The sequence below is a fragment of the Oryctolagus cuniculus genome, chromosome 9 (genome assembly GCF_051225735.1).
Source record: "Oryctolagus cuniculus isolate XC-2025 breed Fujian yellow rabbit chromosome 9, ASM5122573v1, whole genome shotgun sequence".
NCBI classification, from domain to species: domain Eukaryota; kingdom Metazoa; phylum Chordata; class Mammalia; order Lagomorpha; family Leporidae; genus Oryctolagus; species Oryctolagus cuniculus.
The window spans coordinates 114,012,126-114,032,902 of record NC_142875.1 but is presented as its reverse complement, the minus strand read 5'-3'; the positions used below and the strand labels follow the sequence as shown (position 1 = coordinate 114,032,902).

General features: G+C 43.5%; 1 protein-coding gene across 5 annotated transcripts in view; it reads right to left on the bottom strand.

Annotated features, from left to right (window-relative positions):
- DERA (deoxyribose-phosphate aldolase) overlaps positions 1 to 20,479 on the bottom strand; it is a 121,271-nt gene extending 100,792 nt beyond the window's left edge. For 4 of the 5 annotated variants that reach the window (XM_051850797.3, XM_002712636.6, XM_089303883.1 and 1 more), the window contains exon 1: positions 20,430 to 20,479. In XM_051850797.3, coding sequence (XP_051706757.1) covers positions 20,430 to 20,460 — 31 coding nt within the window. In that variant the 5' untranslated portion in view covers positions 20,461 to 20,479. Of the gene's footprint in view, positions 1 to 4,673; positions 4,772 to 20,429 lie in introns of all 5 variants that reach the window. The other variant, XM_089303884.1, reaches the window with a different exon arrangement.
- Between the last annotated feature and the right edge of the window lie 298 nt (positions 20,480 to 20,777).

The window sequence follows — 20,777 nt, the reverse complement described above, 5'->3', positions numbered from 1 at the left end:
TTATCAATGGCACCAAAATGGCTTGCCTTTGTTTAATATGTAGAGAGCACTCTGCATTTCTTTCAGATACTCTAAAGTATTATCAGCATCAATGCCTATTTTCTGGACTCCACATGCTGTGTTCTGTTACTTCTCTATATTATGCAATTACTACTGTAGTACTGTACCCAAACTCTATACTAATCTGCAAACTGAAATTCTGATTTTTTTTCTTCCTGGAGACAGATTTATAAAAGTGTTTGCAATGATAAAATCTGTTTTGTCTAGCTCAAGGTTTCCCACAACACCGTAGTCTGCCCTTTTGTCTGTGAAGTTGCTTTCCATAATTTCAATTAACTGTCACCAATCATGGTCCAAAATATTAAATGGAAAATTCTAGAAATGAACAAGTCATAAATTGCACACCATTCAGAACAGAAAGATGAATTTTCACACAGTCCCACTCCATCCTGCTGAGGAAATGAATCATCCCTTCCCCTGGGGTATCCACACTATATACACTACCACCTCCATTATCAGATCTGACATTGTAGTATCTCAGTACTTGTGTTCATGTAACTATTATTTCATTCAATAATGGCTGCAAAGTAAGAACAGTGATGAAGGTAACTCAGATATGCCAAAGACAAATGGTAAAGTGCTTCCTTTAAGGGAACAAAGTTTTTGACTTAATAAGAAGAAAAAAGGCATATGCTGAGGTTACAAAGCTCTAGAGTACAATATTTTGATACACAAAATCCACATTAACTTTGTTATAGTATAGAGTTAAAATTGTTCTATTTTATTATTAATTTTGTGATGTCTCCTCTGGTGCCTAATCTATAAATTAACCTTTATTGTAAGTGTGTATGGGAAAAGTAGTATATAAATAGGGTTTGGCACAACCCACGGTTCCAGGAATCCACCAGGGATCTGGGAAAATACCCTCCATGGCTTGGAGTACTGTAATTTTAAGTGACTATCCAAAGGTTAATAAACACGCTGTTGACTGGTTAACCATTTACACAGGGCAACACCATATCCTAATGATGGGCAAAGTCTGTTCTCCTTGATAATAGGAAATGTGTACTTCCATAGGGATACTTATCAATTTTTATGTGTTTACCTCAGAGACAGAAAGAGTGCACTCCCATCACCAAATGTGCTCAATGGCCAGGGCTGGGCCAGACCAAAGCCAGGAGCTGGGGAATGCAAAACAGGTCTCCCACGAGTGGTAGGGACCAAACCACTTGAGCCATCACCTGCTGCCTCCTAGGGTATGTGTGAGCAGGAAGCTGGGATGGGGAGAAGGGCCAGGACTCAAATTCAAACATTCCAACACGGGATGCAGTCATCTCAAGCATCATCCTAATTACTAGGCCAAATGGCCACCCTCACCAGGGAAGTTTCTCAACTGCTTTTGCTCTTGTAGCTTTCCCAAAGACACAGCTAGTCATTTGCTACAGAGACATTCCAAATTGACATATAGATGTTAACATAAAGGTAAAAGTGACAGAATTTGTCAAAAAATAATACATGCCAATAAAAGATTCTCTGAATATCTAATTAATCTGGGTCTCCTTACCACTTACTACAGGGTACAGAACAGGCAGCATTTGCAAAAATCACCTGAGAGCTTGTGGAAATGCACATTCCTAGGCTTCTTTCCATAAATACAAATAACTGAAAGCAAAGTGGGCCTCAGAAATCTGCATTTGAAAAATGAGAGGGAGGGAGAAGGAGAGGAAGGAGAGGAAGTCTGGAGAGGGGGAAGAGAGAGAGGAAGAGAGACAGAGAAAGAAAGCTCCCATCCATTGGTCCACTCCCCAAATGTCCACCAGAGTCAAGACAGGCCAAGCAGAAGCCAAAACTCCAACTCAGGTCTCCCACATAGGTGGCAAGGACCTAACTACTTGAACCATTCCCTGTTGCCTCCCAGGGTTTGCATTAGCAAGAAGCTAGAGCTGGAAACTGAACACAGGCACTCCACTGTGGGACATGAGCTTTTCAACTGCTAGGTTAAACACCTGCTCCCAGGAATCTGCATTTTTATCAAGCATCTCTGGTATTCCTGATGCAGGGCCAGAACCTAACCAAGCTCGTAGGAAGCTGGTGAGAAGATAGGTAATGCTCAATATGGGAATAAATCATCACACAGAGTCTGCGTTTCCCAGTACTGCCTCTAACCAGCCCTGTGACCACAGGCCTAGCTTTCCTAAGTCTTGGTTTACACATCCATAACAGAAGGGAGTTAGGCTGATCTTAAGATGCCTTCCTGCTACAAAATTCTGAGACATGTTTAAAAAATAATAAAGAAAGGCAGCTTTATAAATGTGGAATCTATTATTTTCTGAGAAAATAATATTTATGAAAAGAATATTTACTGAAGGATTTCTACATCAGAGACAAGGAAACTCTGACTATAGCTTATGCATGCTAGATATCTAGTTCAGTGTCAAATTTTAGACATTTGAATTAAACCACAGTCTCTCTCTCTCTCTCTCTCCCCACACACACACACAGAGAGAGAGAGAGACACACACATATACACACACACACCTTGAGCTGTGGGGCCAGGAGTGTGCTCACTAGATGTCCAGCTGAATATCTTATCTGAATCCAGGTTAGGGGAGCAGTATCTGATATTTTTCCAGGTTTTAAACATCATAATCCTGAATCATTAACTACATTCCAGAAGAACCATGGCATCTCTCTTTTCTTCTTCTTCTTCCCCCCCCCCCCCAAATTTGACAGAGAGATAGAGACAGAAAGAAAAGACAGACAGTGAGCTCCTATCTGTTCTGTTGGTTTATTTCCCAAAGGTTGCCGTTGGCTGGTGCTGAACCAACACTAGAGTTAGGAGGCAGAAAGTCAATCCTTATCTCCCACATGAGTGGCAGAAACCCAAATGCTTGGATCATCACCACTGCCTTGCAGGGACTGCATTAGGAGATACCTGGAGTCAGAAGCCTGAAAGGGAATCGAACCCAGGCACTCAGAGGCAGGATGTGAATATTATGACTACTAAACCAAACAACCACTCCAAGAGGCACCTTTTTAGGAAGCAATTACCAGGAGCTCCTCTTATCTGAAGCATTGCTTTGCAGGAGAAAGACCTGCGTATACAAAGAGAGAGCGAAGTTGCAGCCAGAGTGTCTCAACATTTAAAAAAATCTGTATGGTTTGCTGGAGCTGAGATTAAACATTTATCCTTCTCTTGCAACCACTTTGGTTTCCAGGGAACTGACTGCTACGGCAGCAGCAGGCTGAGGAGAGGTACATCTGCAGACACACACACAACACACACCAAAGTTAACGGAAATATTTCAAAGTGCCTTTTTATGCCTTTAACTCAAAGATGAACACATTTCAAGGTGACCCAATCCTCAAGTGACAGACAGTGTTTTAAAAGGGCCAGAGCTCTCCACTTAAACAATTTCTGGTGACATGTTTAACTCACATCCTCCAGGGCTCTGTCTGCGGTCTCATTTATGAGTCTTTCTTTCCTGGCCCAGGCATCCCAGTTTAAATGAGTGCTTGAAGTTTGTCTTCCTTCCTAATAATTAAAATCCACAGGGCTTAGATGCTTTAAAAAAAAGTCTTTTAATTTAGCAGGCACCATGGAGGACGTTTAATTATTTAATTATACAACAAACCCAAATTATTACTTTATAGTTTCTCTATTTATCAAAACAGCATCAGGGTACTAAAAGACAGCCTCATCGCTTATGCTTATAAGCAAAAAGTGATAGACTTCTGAGGCAAAATCAAAGCATCCATAAAAGAATGTCCCATTTAAAATCTAAAAATGCACATAATGATTATATTGACTTCGTGTATTTCATATACAGATTATGAAGGATTTTTCTTCATTAAAATATTACTCTTAATCATTATAGTATAATGAGAAGATTGTGCCAGGAATCTGAAAATTGTAGTCCTGTGTTTAATGAAATTGGATGCCAGGCTGTGTTTGCTCAATGCCTCTGCAGACATATGAGAAACATCCTTCCCTAGAATGTCTGTCCTGAATCTCTGTGAATCAGTCTTTATATTTGCAGTAGCAGCCTGCTTCTGCTGTAAGTTTTTGCACACTCCACTTAACACAATGGTCTGCCTTAGTTCACTGTGAGCTCTGGGAGAAAGCAGCAGACAGGTGAGGCTCACCTTGGTATCCAGCCATTACCATAAGCAACCAAGTAACATGAAGCAGCAATAGCAGGCACTCCACATTTGATTCTGAAATACCTTTACAGAAAAAGAAATAATGGCTCCCTCTCCCTGCCCTCCCTGAACAACTGCCCTAAATCCCTGGAATGAGGATGGGGATGGAGGTACGCAATTCAGGCAACTGAGCCAGGCTGGCAGGAGATGGGAGCCCAAACATGTGAAGGGGGCACCAGTACATGGGGTGTTACAGAGTCCAGGGGAAACAAAGAAGGAATCTGCACAAAGGGGTAGCCACACACAGGGAGTGAAAGTGCACACAGAGAAAGGAGGACATCCACAAGGAAAGGCAGCCGGCAGGGTACTCACTCTAAGGGTCAGGGGTGGCCTAGGGCAACAGTCTGCAGCCAGAAGGTAGAGTACAAGTGGGAAGAGAAAGGAACCCTCATGTGAGAGCTGCCCAGCTCAGGTGCCAGAGCCTGAGAAAGTCAAGAGTATCTCCCAGGGTAGGAGAAGGACAGCCCCACCTGTGGAGAGCTCCAAACATGCAAGTGGAGAAAACTGGAGACATCCATTGGGGCTGGACTGTAATCAGAGGTTTCAGTGTGAAGTTATAGTTTTCATGCTGTGGAGAGATACAGGTAGATGACAGGTAAGCACAGTGTGTGTGTGTGTGTGTGTGTGACATAGTTTTCAGCTTTACCACCTGGAAACACAGACACACAGTCACCATAAGCATACCCAATACTGGGATCTTGGCTTCTAAATACCCTTATCCGTTGAAAGAAATGCTCTTTGGGATACTACCTGATTCCAGAGCTGGAGCACGGAAAACACAAGGTAATCCAGAAGCATCTTGTAGAGCCAGAAATTAAGGAAATACTTAAAAAATAATTTGGAGGCAGGGCAGGCAAGGAACATGTCTTAAAAAAATATAAGCCAGCTTGAAGGGGATACCCTAGCAAAATCTTAAACGATCTGAACATTGAAGTAAATAATAATAGTAACAAATATAATCCACTGGGAAAACTCAAAAGCATACTAATATAAATAAATTTAAAGTCTACAGAGGAAACAAAATATTTAAGTAGTTTCAAAGTACTTCTCCAAAGGTAGATATTAATGACAAAGGCTGAAGAGCAACTTTAAGGGCCCCCAGCCCTGGTTCTCATATGAGCACCCATTTATGTCCTGGCTACTCCACTTCTAATCCAGCTCCTTGCTAATACGCCTAGGAAAGCAGCAGAAGATGGCTCAAGGCCTTGGGTCCCTGCACCCATGTGAGAGACCTGAATGAAGGTCCTGGCTCCTGTCTTCACATTGGCCCAGCTCTGGCCATTCTGGCCATTGGAGAGTGAACCAGCAGATGGAAGATTCTCTTTCTTCCTCCCCTTCCCCCTCCCCCTCCCTCTCTGTAACTCTGCCTTTCTAATAAATTTTAAAAAAAGAGTAACTTTATAGTCTGAGGTCTGGCAGATATAACCTATTTTTTTTTTTTTTTTTGACAGGCAGAGTTAGACAGTGAGAGAGAGAGAGAAAAGTCAGAAAGGTCTTCCTTTCCGTTGGTTCACCCCCTAAATGGCTGCTACGGCTGGTGTGCTGCGGCCTGTGCTGTGCCGATCCGAAGCCAGGAGCTAGGTGCTTCTCCTGGTCTCCCATGCGTGTGCAGAGCCCAAGCACTTGGGCCATCCTCCACTGTCTTTCCAGGCCACAGCAGAGAGCTGGACTGGAAGAGGAGTAACCGGGACAGAATCCAGCGCCCCAACCGGGACTAGAACCTGGGGTGTTGGCGCTGCAGACGGAGGATTAGCCTAGTGAGCTGCGGCACTGGCCCTGGCAGATATAACCTTAACCCAGTGATTGAACCATCATCCATCAGGAGACAAATCAAAATCATGTGCTACCAACAGGATGCAGTGAGAACACAGCAATTCCTTGTGTGCTACTGCTGCTGAAGATGCATAACCTACAGCTCACCCTGAAAAAGACCTTAGCAAAGAGATACTGAGGAACATTCCAGAAAGTATCTGGTCTGCATGCTTCCACATAAAGATGCTACAAGTCAATGAAAGTCTAAGCAATTGTTCCAAATAAAACCAAAGAGCCACAGCACTTAAAGGTAATGTGTGATTCTAAACTGGAACTTTCTGAAATAAACAACATAATGTGGACTGCAGGCTGAACTGGAGGTTGTGGATCAGCCCTTACTTAGTAAGGTATTAATGCCAGAGGTCTCATGGTAATGGCTACAGTGTTGCAATTACAAAAGGAAATGTTCCACTTTGCAAGAAATTAACTAATGTATCCAGGGATGATGGAGCCTCCTCCTCACATGATTCAAGGGGAAAGTTTTCTATACCTCATTTAAAATTTTCCTAAAAGTTTCAGATTGTTTCAAAGTTTAAAAGAAAAAAGCATACCCCCAAAAAAAGAAGAAAAGAAAATTGTTTATACTGGTTTATAATCAATATTCCACAAAATGATAAAAAATTCATCACGATAATCATCATAATTACATAAAGGTAATTATTTTCACATTTTCTTTCTTCTCTACAACATGATAAATAATATGTTTCTCTACCTGGAACATTTTACACACCCAAAAGAGAGAAAAAGACACAGACTCGTTCTGCTGTTTCAACACTTGTGCTGTTTTGGTCCTGATGGGGCCCGTGAGTCTATTTTGTCAGAAATGCAACACTGCGGGATGAAGATGCATGTGTTCAGTGGAGGAAAATGTGCCCAGAGGTAGCTTCACTGTAACACAGATAGCTAAGAACTTGTAATCTAAAGTTCCGAACTTGAGTCATGATTTCACTTGTACCAGTTCTGAGAAGTTAAGCAAGCTATTTAGGCTTTTTTTTAATGATTATTTATTTTCTTGTTTATTCAAAAGGCAGAGTGACAGAGAGGGACAAACACACACACATGGAGAGAGAGAAAAAAAATGAATTTCATCTGCAGATTGACTTCCCAAATGCCTACAAAAACCAATATGAGGTCAGGCTGAAGCCAGGAGTCAAGAACTATATAGGCCGGTGCCGTGGCTCACTAGGCTAATCCTCCACCTTGAGGCGCCGGCACACCGGGTTCTAGTCCCGGTCGGGGCGCCGGATTCTGTCCCAGTTGCCCCTCTTCCAGGCCAGCTCTCTGCTGTGGCCAGGGAGTGCAGTGGAGGATGGCCCAAGTCCTTGGGCCCTGCACCCCATGGGAGACCAGGATAAGTACCTGGCTCCTGCCATCCGATCAACATGGTGCGCCGGCCGCAGCGCACCAACCACGGCGTCCATTGAAGGGTGAACCAATGACAAAGGAAGACCTTTCTCTCTGTCTCTCTCTCTCACTGTCCATTCTGCCTGTCCAAAAAAAAAAGAAAGAAAGAACGAACGAACGAACTATATAAAGATGTCCAGGGACCCAAGTACTTGAGCACCATAATCTGCAGCCTCCCAGCATCATTAGCAGGAAGCTGGGTCTGAAGCAGGGAGTAGCCAGGACTCAAACCCTGCACTCCTCTGTGGGATGTGAATGTCCCAGGGTGCAGCTTATCCTCCTGTGCCACAATGCTCACCTCAAATTACTTATGCTTAGTTTTCTCATCTATGAAATGAGAATAATAATAATAATTATCATAAAAGATATCTTGGGGCTGGCACCATGGCTCACTTGGCTAATCCTCCACCTGCGGTGCTGGCACCCCAGGTTCTAGTCCCGGTTGGGGTACCGCGTACTAGTCCCAGTTGCTCCTCTTCCAGTCCAGCCCTCTGCTGTGGCCCAGGAAGGCAGTGGAGGATGGCCCAAGTGCTTGGGCCCTGCACCCGCATGGGAGACCGGGAGGAAGTACCCGGCTCCTGGCTTCAGATTGGTGCAGCACTGGCCGTGGCGGCCATTAGGGGAGTGAACCAATGGAAGGAAGACTTTCTCTGTCTCTCTCACTGTCTATAACTCTCTCTCTCTCTCTCACTGTCTACCTCTGCCTGTGATAACTGTGATAACTGTGAGAATTCAACATGTAAAATTATCCTATTCAACCTAACAGAATACACAGTCAGCCCTCTGTATTCTTGGGTTCCACATCTTTGGATTCAACCAAACCCAGACTGAAAATACCACAAGAAAGAATTACATCTTTATTGAACAGGTAGACTTCTCATTATTATTCCCTAAATAATAGCACATAACAACCATTTATAAAGCCTTCATGTTGTATTTGTTGTGATAAGTAACCCAGAGACGATTTAAAGTATACAGGACGATGTGTGCAGTTATAAGCAAACTATATACCATTTTATATAAGGATCCATGGATTTTGATGTGGGATATATGGTAGGTCCTGAAAACAATCTTTCATGGATACCAAGAGATGACCATACAAGTTTGTATGTTAAGAACTAAAGAGACAAAATATTAGATTCAGAGATAAAACCAGCAGCGGTTCAGGTCCTGGCTGCTCCATTTCCAGTCCAGCTCCCTGCTAGTGTGCCTGGGAAAGCAGTGGAGGATAGCCCAGGTTCTTGGGTCCCTGCACCCACATAGGAGTCCTGGTGGAAACTCCTGATTCCTAGCTTTGGATTGGCTCAGTTTCAGCCATTGTGGCCATTTTGGAGTGAACCAGCAGATGAAGGACCTCTCTCTCCCTCTCTCTCTTTCTCTCTCTCTCTGTTTCTATGTCTCTCTTTAACTTTTTCAAATAAATAAAATAAATCTTTAAAAAATTGCACAAATCAGTTTTATTGTTTTAAAAAATCTCAAATTACCTCCACTTGGGAAATTCTCTGAAGATGTCTAACAATTTCTAAATTTTTAAAGGTTTATTTATTTGAAGGCAGAGTTACAGAGAGAAGGAGAGACAGACAGATCTTTCATACATTGGTTCACTCTCCCAATGGCCACAACAGCCAGGGCTGGGCCACAGCAAAACCAGGAGCCAGGAACTCCATGTGAGTCTCCCACGTGGATGGCAGGGTTCCAAGCACTTGAGCCATCTTCTGCTGCTTTCTCAGACAAATTAGCAAGGAGCTGGATCTGAAGTGGAACAGCCAGGGCTTGAATAGTTGCCCAAATGAGATGTCAGCATCACAGGTGGCAGCTTAACCATTCTTAAATTTTATCTTAATGAGAGACTCCAAGATGGCAGAATATGGAATGGCATACTGTGCTAGGCTAGGGATAAATAATTAAAATAAAGGGGAGGGGTAGGAAGTATATTTTCAGGTGAGAACTATAGAGAAAACTGTAGTAGAAATTCTATGGAAGAAAAAGCAGCACTGTGGATCTGTGTGCCAGGTGCCTAAGTGCATCATGAACACGGACACAACACACAACTCCACCAACCAAGAGCCAGAGAAAGCTCCAGCTTTGGAGACTGGGGTGAGATCAGACAGCAGCAACCGGTGCCACTGCTGATAAAGCTACAGGGAGAGCCAAGCATGCAGCCTGGAGCCCTAAGCAGGAGAGGGTACCCACTGACCCAGTAAATAAAGGGAGGCACATTTCCCTCACCCACCACCACCAAACAGCACTGAGCAACTGGCTGAGAGAGGGTGGGTGCCACTTTGAGCATAAGTGGCAGCTGCAGAAGCCCTTGTGTGTGTACAGCAACTGGCTGAGATAAGATGCCATCTCCTCAGTATTACTGGTGGCAGCAACTGGTAGGAAGAAGGCACCATTCAGCCAACAGCTCTTGTGTAGCCACGTGATCTGGAGATTCCAGCAGAAGGTAAAATCCATTTTCCCCACTGACTTTGAGGTTGGCTGGGAGGATTGACAAGGAACTGGCATCCATATAGGACTGTGAGGCACTTCCAGCCTCCCAACATACCACAGGCTCTGGGGCTCAAACCATTTAGGAGAGGGACCCACAGGCAGCTAGCTCCAGGAACACCTCCCTTTCTGTAGGCCAGACAGGCTAGTGAGGTGGAGCAGATCCTCTGTACCCCATGACTGTGGAAGCATTGTGTGCTGAGACTATGGGGACTCTGTGACTGCACAAGAGGGTGCAGGGTGGAGCTGGGTCTCTGGGCAATCACTGTAAGCAGCTCCACACACTCAGAGCTCCCTAATTATCTGGAATGGATCATTGCAGAGGGATCTGTGCTCACAGTGAGGACTGCACAAATCCTTGGTGTAGTTCGTATAGTAGCACAGATGAATACTGTATCCACTGAGGGTTAAAACCCAGGCATTAATTACCTTGAAAAACAGGAGGAGACCGTGTGATCACACCAACAGAGGTGACCATATCCCCCCTTCTGTTAACTAGAGATCTACTATGACCAACTTGGGTGTCACCCTAGATACTCGCCCCACCCTGGAGCACTGACCAAAGCTCCCTGGTCACACCCAGTTCACACCTCAGAGTGTTCACTGAAAGTGAACACAAAAGCATAATTCAAATAAAAAAGCCATTGAAGGAAAAACCAACAAGTAACTCTACAAATGCCTAAAACAAAACAAAAACTCAAGAAATAAGAACAAGGAAGACACTATGAACCCCCCACAGAGGAACACAACACTTCAATATTAGAATGTGAAGATGAAGAGTGTAATGAAATGCCTGAAATGGATTCAAAAGATTAATCATAGGATTACTCAGAAGTAATGAGCAGCAAATCCACAAATTAAAGAAATCCATACATGACATGAATGAAAATTTGCCCATAAATTTGAGATTTTAACAGAAAACAAAATGAAATACTAGAAATGAAGAATTCAAAAGATCAAATTTTAAAACGGGGTGGAAAGCCTTAACAACAGAATAGGTAAGGGAGAAGAAAGAATATCCAAGCTAGAAGACAAATCTGGAAATTTTTCAGGCCAAAAAAACTTAGAAATATTAAAAACCATGTTGGAGAATTATGGGATACTATCAAATAACCCAACATACAGGTCTTAGGAGTTCCTGAAGGTATGGAAAGAGAGAGTGGGTTAGAAGGCCTATTCAGTGAAATAATTACAGAAAACTTCACAATTTGGAGAAAGGGATGTCCAAGTACAGAAAACACATAGAGCTCCTAATAGACATGACCACAAAAGATCTTTACCATGACACACTGTCAAACTTTCAACAGTAAAACATAGAGAAAAGATTCTAAAATGTGTCTGAGAGAAACGACAGATTACTTTCAGAGGATCTCCAATTAGATTCACAGCTGACTTCTCATCAAAAACTATATAGGCTAGGAGAGAACAGAGAGATATAGATGCAGTCTTAAGAGAAAAAAACTGTCAACCCAGAATACTGTACACTGCAAAGCTCTCATTTATGAATTAAGGTGAAATAAAGACCCTCCATAGCAAACAGAAATTGAAAGAATTTGTCACCACTCATCCAGCCTTAAAAAGGATGCTTAAGGATATACTACACACAGAAAGACAGAAATACAGTCATCATTATGAAAGAATGTGAAGGCAGGAAATCTCCCATTAAAAGTACAAAGGATATTCAAAGAAAACAATAGGAATATTTATGGAAAAATGGCAGGGCCAAATGATTACTTATCAATATTAACCTTGAATGTAAATGGCCTCAGCTCTCCAGTTAAAAGATACAGACTGGCTAAATGGATTAAAAAACAAGACCCATCTATTTGCTGCCTACAAAAACACACCTCACGAACAAAGATACATGCAGACTAAAAGTGAAAGGATGGAAAAAGATATTCCATGCTATTGGAAAGCAAAAGAGGGCAGGTGTAGCCATCCTAATATCAGACAAAATAGACTTTCACACAACAACTGTTAAAAGAGACAAAGGGCACTATGTAATGTTTAAAGGATCAATTCAACAGGAAGATTTGACTATAATAATGTATATGAACCCAATTACAGGGCAGCTGCTATTTAAGAGTAATGTTAATGGATGGATCTAGAGACATGGACTCCAAAACAATCCTAACTGGGGACTTCAACACACCACTTTCATAATTGGACAGATTGACTAGACAGAAAATCAACAAAGAAAAAACAGGGCTAGTCAACACTATGGACCAAATGGACCTAACAGATATCTACAAAATTTATCATTCCACAGTTGCAGAATACACAGTCTTCTCATCAGTATATGGAACTTGCTCTAAGACAGACCATATGCTGGGCCATAAAGCAAGTCTCAGCAAATTCCAAAAAATCGAAATCATACCATGCATCTTCTCTGACCACAATGGATTGAAGCTGGAAATCAACAACTCAAGAATCTCTAGAACATATGCAAACACATGGAGACTGAACAACATACGCCTGGATGAACAATAGGTCACAGAGAAATCAAAAATGAAATAAAAATATTTCTGAAAATGAATGAAGATGACAAAAATCATATTAAAAATTATGGGATAGAGCAAAAGCAGTGTTCAGGGGGAAGTTTATAACAAATGGTGCCTACATGAAAAATTGGAAATGTACTGAATAAATGAGCTATCAATGGATCTCAACGACCTAGAAAAACAACAACAAACCAAGCTAGAAATTAACAGAAGAAAAGATATAATTACAAATAGAGGAAAAAATAACAAAATTGAAACAAAAAAATACAAAAGTGAAATGAAGAGCTGGTTTTTTAAAAAAATAAACAAAATTGATATACCACTAGCCAAACTATTTAAAAAAAAGAAAAAAGAGAGAAGATCCAAATCAATAAAATCAGAGATGGAAAAGGAAATGTTAACAACAGACACCACAGAAATAAAAAAAATCACCAGGAATTACTATAGAGAAATGTATGCCAAGAAATTGTGACACCTAGAAGAAATGGTTAGATTTCTGGACATATACAATCTACCAAAATTGAGTCATGAAGACACAGAAACCTAAACAGACCAATAATGAAGATGGAAACTGAAACAGTAATAAAGACCCACCCAACAAAGAAAAGCTCAGGACAGGATGGCTTCCCTGCTGAATTCTACCAGATATTTAAAGAGGAACTATCTCCAATTCTTCTCAAGCTACTCAAAACAATTGAAAGGGAGCATATCCTCCCAATCTCCTTCTATGAAGCCAGCATCATCTTAATTCCACAACCAGAAAAAGACACAACAGAGAAACAGGACTATAGACCATTATCCCTGATGAACAGATGCAAAATCCTCAACAAAATATTAGCTAATCAAATAAAACAACAGAGCAGAAAGATCAGTCACCCAAAGTGGGATCTATCCTGGTATAGAGATGGTTCAACATTCACAAATCAATAAATATATCACATTAACAAACTAAAGAACAAAAACTACATGATTATCTCAATAGATGCAGAGAAAATGTTTGATAAAATACATCTTTTCATAATGAAAATTGGGAATAGAAGGAACATTCCTCAACACAATCAAGGCAATCTGTGACAAAGCCACAGCCAGCATCTTACTGAATGGGGAAAAGTTGGAAGCATTCCCACTAAGATCCAGAACCAGATGAGGATGCCCACTCTCACCATTGTTATTTTTTTTTTAAGATTTATTTATTTATTCAAAAGTCAGAGTTACACAGAGAGAGGAGAGGCAGAGAGAGAGAGAGAGGTCTTCCATCCACTGGTTCACTCCCCAATTGGCCACAATGGCCGGAGCTGCACCGATCCAAAGGCAGGAGCCAGGAGCTTCCTCTAGGTCTCTCACACGGGTGCAGGGGCCCAAAGACTTGGGCCATCTTGCGCTGTTTTCCCAGGCCATAGCAGAGAGCTGGATCAGAAGTGGAGCAGCCAGGCCTCAAACTGGCGCCCATATGGGATGCCAGCGCTTCAGCCAGGGCATTAACTCGCTGTGCCACAGCACCAGCTCCTCACCATTGTTATTTAATATAGTCCTGGAAGTTTGAGCCAGAGCCATAGGAAGGAAAAAGAAATCAAAGGGATACAAATTTGAACGCAGAAAATCAAACTATCCCTATTTGCAGATGGCATGATCCTATATATAGGGGATCCAAGACTCCAATGAGAGAATATCAGAACTCATAAAAGAGTTCAGTAAAGTGGCAGCATATAATACTAACATATAAAAATCAATAGCCTTTGTATACACTGACAATGCCATGGCTGAGAAAGACCTTCTAGTATCAATCCCATTCACAACAGCTACAAAAAAACTTTTAAATAACAATGAAAATTAAAAAAACATTGAACAAAGAAACAGAAGAGGGGCCAGCACTGTGGCACAGTGGGTTAAAGCTCCAGCCTGTAGCGCCAGCATCCCATATGGGTGCTGGTTCGAGTGCTGGCTGCTCCACTTCTGATCCAGCTCCCTGCTAATGTACCTGGGAAGACAGAAGAGGACGACCCAAGTCCTTGGGCCCTTGAACCCATGTGGGAGACCCAGAAGATGCTCTTGGCTCCTGATTGGCTCAGCAACTTTTATTGCGGCTATTTGGGGAAGGAACCAGATGAAAGACCTTTTTATCTCTCTGTCTGTACCTCTTTTGTAACTCTTTCAAATAAATAAATCTTAAAAAAGAGAGAGAGAAAGAAAGAAAGAGAGAGAAAGAAGACACCAAAAATGGAAAAATCTTCCATGTTCATGGATTGGAAGAATCAGTATCATCAATATTTGCATACTACTGAAAGCAATTTACAGATTCATTGCAATCCCAATCAAAATACCAACAAAATTCTTCTCAGATCTAGAAAAAATGATGCTAAAATTCATATGGACACACAAGAGAGCCCTAACAGCTAACGCAGTCTTACACAACAAAAATGAAACCAGAGTAATCACAATGACAGATTTCAAGACATACTATAGGTGAGTTATAATCAAAACAGCCTGGTACTGGCAAAAATAAATAAAGAAAAGGAAAGAGAAAAAGAAAGAGAGAGAGAGAAAGAAAGAAAAGGGAGGGAGGGAGGGAGAGAGGGAAGGAAGGAAGGGAGGGAGGGAGGGAAAAGAGAGAGAAAAAAAAAAAAAAGATGTGTAGAGCAACGCAACAGAATAAACTCCAGAAATCAATCCATGCATCTACAATCAACTTATCTTTGACAAAGGAGCTAAAATCAATCCCTTGAGCAAAGATAGTCTCTTCAAAAAATGGTGCTGGGAAAACTGGATCTCCACGTGCAAAAGTATGAAGCAAAACCCCTACCTTATACTTTACACAAAATCCATTCAAAATGATCAAAGACCTAAATATATGACCCAATACCATCAAATTATTAGAGAACACTGGGGAAACCCTAATAAAAGTCAGGAAGACCTTGCCACACACATCGTCCATTTCATCAGTCAGGCCTCAGAGATCAGACATCTGACAAAAACTTCAAACGTCAGACCACCAACCACTAACTTCTTTCCCTGGTTTGCCAGACCACGGCCTTTAAGGTCTTTAACAACCAGAAGACCTCAAGGACTGAAAGAGAGAAAAAGAGAGAGAGGGATGTGCTTTGTCCAATACATGGCAGCCACAATCAATAGTTCCCTGCCCACCAGGGGCCTCAGGGCAGCAAGAACTCTGGGACCAGCACCTACCAGGGCATCTTGTACTGGCTTCCCCCTGCATCGACCAAGACACATGAGTTGGGACTGCCAAACCCCACTCCTGGATGCTACCCAATCTGTAAGCAGCAGGGACACTGGAAGTGAGACTGTCTTTGTCTCCCACAGTGAAGGGTCCCAGCCCTTTTGGTAATCCAGGAGAAATGGCAAATGACTCTAATACCCTTGCCTATGAGGAACCCAATTAAACAGAAGGAGACAACTCCCTCCTTCTCAACTGATGGGGCCCAGAGACTATAGAAACTCCTATATTTTCCATCACCATGGATGAGCCTCAGGTCACCTTGGGTGCTACAGGTAACAAAGGAGATATGTGGACAACAGGGCCACATATAGGGGCACATCCTCTGCCCTTACTACTTTCTCTAGACCTTCCTTTCAGCCCTTGATCCTCATGACCAGCACAGAGAGCCAACTCTAGCCCAGCTACTTAACTCCCTTTAAGTGTATACCTTCAGAGAAAAAAATCTTCACTCGTGCCTTTCTTGTCATGCCTTTACTTAGAAGGGATATTAGGACAAGACTTTGTGTTAATGTTCACCTGTCTGAACTTGCCTGCCCATTGCTTGCATAACTGGCCCCTAATGCCTCAAGTCCTATCAAAGTATAGTCCTCTGTCCTCCAACAGATCTCCAACTACGTACTCCTCCATCACCACCCCAGGATGATTGCTTTGCCTGCAGACCCTATAAGAATTAACTTGAAGGATCCTAACTTCTTCCCCCTCAAACCCTAACTGCCCCAAAAACAAGAAGCTCAAAGAGGCCTACAACCTCTAATTGATAAGTTCTTGGTCCCTGGCTTACTGTGTCCCTGCAACTCAGCATGTAACATTCCCATTTTGGTGGCAAAGAAATCAGATGGGATCTACCAAAAGGTGCAAGATCTGAGAGCCATCAAGGAGGCAGTAATCCTCATATACTAACCTCTATTGTCCCTAACCCATACAATCTCCTAGGACAGATCCCCTCCAGCACTTCCTCATATACCCTCTTAGATCTCAATGATGTTATCTTCTGTAACTCAGTACACCCTGATTCCCAGTTCTTATTTGCCTTCCAATAGCAAGACCTCTCCCTTCAACTCCAGGGCACACAACAATGACCTGGATGGTCCTCCCCTAGGGATTCCAGGACATCTCACACTTATTTGAACAGGCCCTATCCATTCTCTACCTCCTCTATGGTAGTGTATATTTCGCAATACAAGGACAGTTTGCTTTTATATGTAGCCCAGATGAAGAAACCTCAGACCAAAATACTATATGGTATCATAAAAATTGGCTTCTGGTGGCTATATTATCTCCCCTTCTAAATTCTAGATCTCTTCCCAAACAGTCCATTTCCTGGGACTGATAACTTATTTTCAGACCAAAAAGTCCCTCAGACCACTGCAAAGGTCTTATTTTGAATGTAGGAGCCCACAATGAAACAGCAACTGTGCTCCTTCCTAAGCATGGCAGACTTTGCCTAGCAAAATCCCAAAAGAGGCTCCATGGAGTCCTGACGAAGATCCCTTAGGGTGGAGCTGAGAAACAGAAAGAAGCCTCAAACAGGCCAATAACACGGCTCCTGTTTTAACCTTGCCAGATAGTAGGAAACTCTTCTGTGTCTGCCCTTGAAAGAAAGGGCACTGCCCTCAGAGACTTGACTCAAGCTCTGGAATTCTCTCAGCACCCAGCTACAAATGGAAACTCAGTGGCAAGAGGGTGGCCTCCCTACCTAGAGGCATTGGCATCCATAGCCCTTTTACTAGAAGAGGCTTCAAAACTGAGATTGGGTCAAGGAATGATTGCTTACACTCCCACCAGAGACCTGAAACCTTGAGCTCGCAGGCTCTTCCACTGGGTCTCAAACCCCTGAGCTAAACATTAAACCATGCCAAACCCTCAACCCTACCACCTTACAGACAGATCCAAACCCAGAATCGAATCCTTACTCGAATATTCCTGTATGGTGAACTACAGAGGCCATAACTAACTACCAAAATCAACATAGCCCAGGACCCAAGCCCACCTTCATGGGCCATACCTACCCCAACATTGTGCCTGGGGACTGGATATAGTTTAAAGATCTCCCACAGGACAAGAAACAACTGAAACCTGCCTGGGCCAGACCTCATCAAGTCCTTCTGACAATGTCAACAGCAAGCCGTTCCTCATGGATCTCCCTCTCCAGGGCCTGCACTGCTTCTCTCCTGGAGGACGACCATCCAAGAACTGCAGCTGCAAACCTATCGGAGATCTGTGCCCACTGTTCAGACAGCACTCAGGTGACACCTACCCAGACTCTCCACACTCATGCACGTGGCTCTCCTCTCACAACTACCCTGTAAGAGTCTCTCAGAGGAGTCTTCTCTACATTTCCCCTACAGCACAAACCTTTGTCTCTCAAATCATAATGAAATACCTTTCAACTAGAAAATGCTATAAAATCACCGATACATTACATAAATTAATACTGAATTTTTTTCTAAAACATAATTAAAAAACCTTTTCAGCATTTGAGAGTAAACTTGTCTGGATTAATGATTAGTATCAGTGGAGGAAAAACACTCTTAAAATAAACCAATTTTAACAAAGAATGATGATAATAAAAGTAAAGCAATAATCATTTAAGTGGTTATATAAAATATTTATTATTATACTTCGTAATTTTTTCTGTATATTATCTCATTATTCAACACATGAATGGAAGAAACCCTAAATTTCGCAAAGTGACTGAACTGTATGTCTTTTTTTTTTTTTTTTAACAGGTAGAGTCATAGACAGTGAGAGAGAAAGGTCTTCCTTCCATTGGTTCACTCCCCAAATGGCCGCTACAGCCAGCACTGCACCGATCCGAAGCCAGGAGCCAGGTGCTTCCTCCTGGTCTCCCATGCGGGTGCAGGGGCCCAAGCACTTGGGCCATCCTCCACTGCCTTCCTGGGCCAGAGAGCTGGACTGGAAGAGGGGCAACCAGGACTAGAACCTGGCGCCCATATGGGATGCCGGCGCCACAGGCAGAGGATTAACCAAGTGAGCCACAGCACCAGCCCCGAACTGTATGTCTTAAAGGAAAATCTTTTTTTAATTTCTCAGTTTTGCAAGAATGTGGCACTTGGTGCACAGCACCACTCAGCCATGTTACTGGAAATCCCAAGAGGAGCAGGACACAGCACCCTATCCCTACTCCCCACCCACCAACTTCGTGGACAGTCTACTCTAGGGGACAGGTCTCTACTACTAAAGTCCATGCTTACAGACAGAACTAAAGTTTCAAACATAATCTGCTCATGGGTAGTGACTAAAACCAAATGAAATTGCTGAGGAAATCAATTGTTTTTTTCAAGACAGATTTACTTTCTTACCAGGCAACAGAAATTCCAAATACCTCTTGAAGTCCAGACTGTTTAGGGGACACAGTCACTTTCACGAAAAATTATCTGGGTCAGCATAGCAGCGCAGCATCCCTGCTAATGCAGCTGGGAAGGCAGTGGAGGATGGCCCAAGTGCTAGGCCCCAACACCCAGGTGGGAGACCTGGATGGAGTTCCAGGCCCCTGGCTTCCATCTGGTGCAGCCCAGGTCTCTGAGGCCATTTGGGGAGTGAACCAGTGGACGAAAGCTCTCTCTCTCTGCCTGTCAAATCTTTTTTAAAAAGTTTCTGTAGGGGTTGGCACTGTGGCATAGCAGGTGAAGTCATCGCCTGCAATGCCTGCATCCCATGTGGGTGCTGGTTCGAGTCTCAGCTGCTCTATTTTTGATCCAGCTTGCTATCACCTGGGAAAGCAGCAGAAGATGGCTGAAGTCCTTGGGCCCCTGCACCCACGTGGGAGACTGGAAGAAGCTCCTGGTCCCTGGCACATCTCCAGCTTTTGCAGCCATCCGGGGAGTGAACCAGCGGATGGAAGACATCTCTCTCTCTCTGCTTTTGCCTCTCTGTAACTCTGCCTTTCAAATAAATAAATAAATCTTTTTTTTAAAAAAAGTATCTGTACATGTGTGTTATATTAACATACAGCCAATTTTCCCAAAATTCTTTCTCAACACTGATATTATCATTTATCTAACAGTTACTAGGTACCCAAAACGCACCAAAAATTTACCCTTTCATTTAATCTCCAAGCCACCTAATACCACAATAACAGTGAAGAAACTAATCAGCCCAAAGCCACACAGCTAAGAAGCTGAAGATCCAAGATAGAGAGCCAGCCAAGTTGTAAGCACTGTTCATCTTTGGTCGCACCGTGGTTTGGCTTTCTGAATTACAAAATTTCCACATTTACGGGAATCTGAACTGTTTTCTTGCCAGTAACACCTGAACTAATCTCAGAAGGATTAAAAATGGCAAACTAATTCAGGTGCTTCCACAAAGCTTTGGACATGTAATAAAATACATACAGTTTGGAACATCAAGGGCGGTGGCAAGACTGCTCTTGCACCAGCCCCAGCACTTTTGTTCCAGTAAAACTACCTGCGGAGACACGGGATGAAACCACACAGGTACCCCGCAAAGGGAGGGAGGCAAGGTTTTTATCTGGTTTTGAGTTTGGTTCGGTCTCTGGGTTTTTCAGTCAGCGAACTAGAAAGGGAAACGACGGGTTGGGAAAAAAAAATCTAATCCCTTCCTCTGCTTCCAGACGCCAAGGCTTGGGCGCCCAGGCCCGGCGCCAACGCGCACTCGCGGGTCGGCCTCTGCGCGGGTCGGCGCCCCAGCGGCCTCCACCGCTTCCCGCCCCGGCCCAGGCTACGGGCGGCCGCGAGCCCCGCGCTAGGCTCTGCGGTGCGGGACGCGACGGAGGAAGGGAGGCGACCCACGGGACCCCTTACCGAGCTCGGTACCCTGGTTGTGCGCGGACATGGCGCGGCCGCTCCGGAGCGGCGGTGCTCCGCGCTTCCTCCTTCCCGTCCGCCCCGCGCCCGCGCTCGCCCCGCCCCCGAACCCGGCCCCGAACTCAGAGAGGGAAGCTGCCACACGCTGCTGCCGGCTCTTCGCCAGGAGTTCCACCACTCTCCAGCTCCTCCAGATTCCTGCTTTAAAATACTGCTGGGGCCCACATCACATATGGAGTGCCAGCATTCCAGCCTCTACTGCGCTCCAGATAACAGCATTCCAGGGCCTACAGTGCTCCCTGGGATGTGTTGGTGCAAGTCCCTGGGGCCCTGCCACCCACGTGG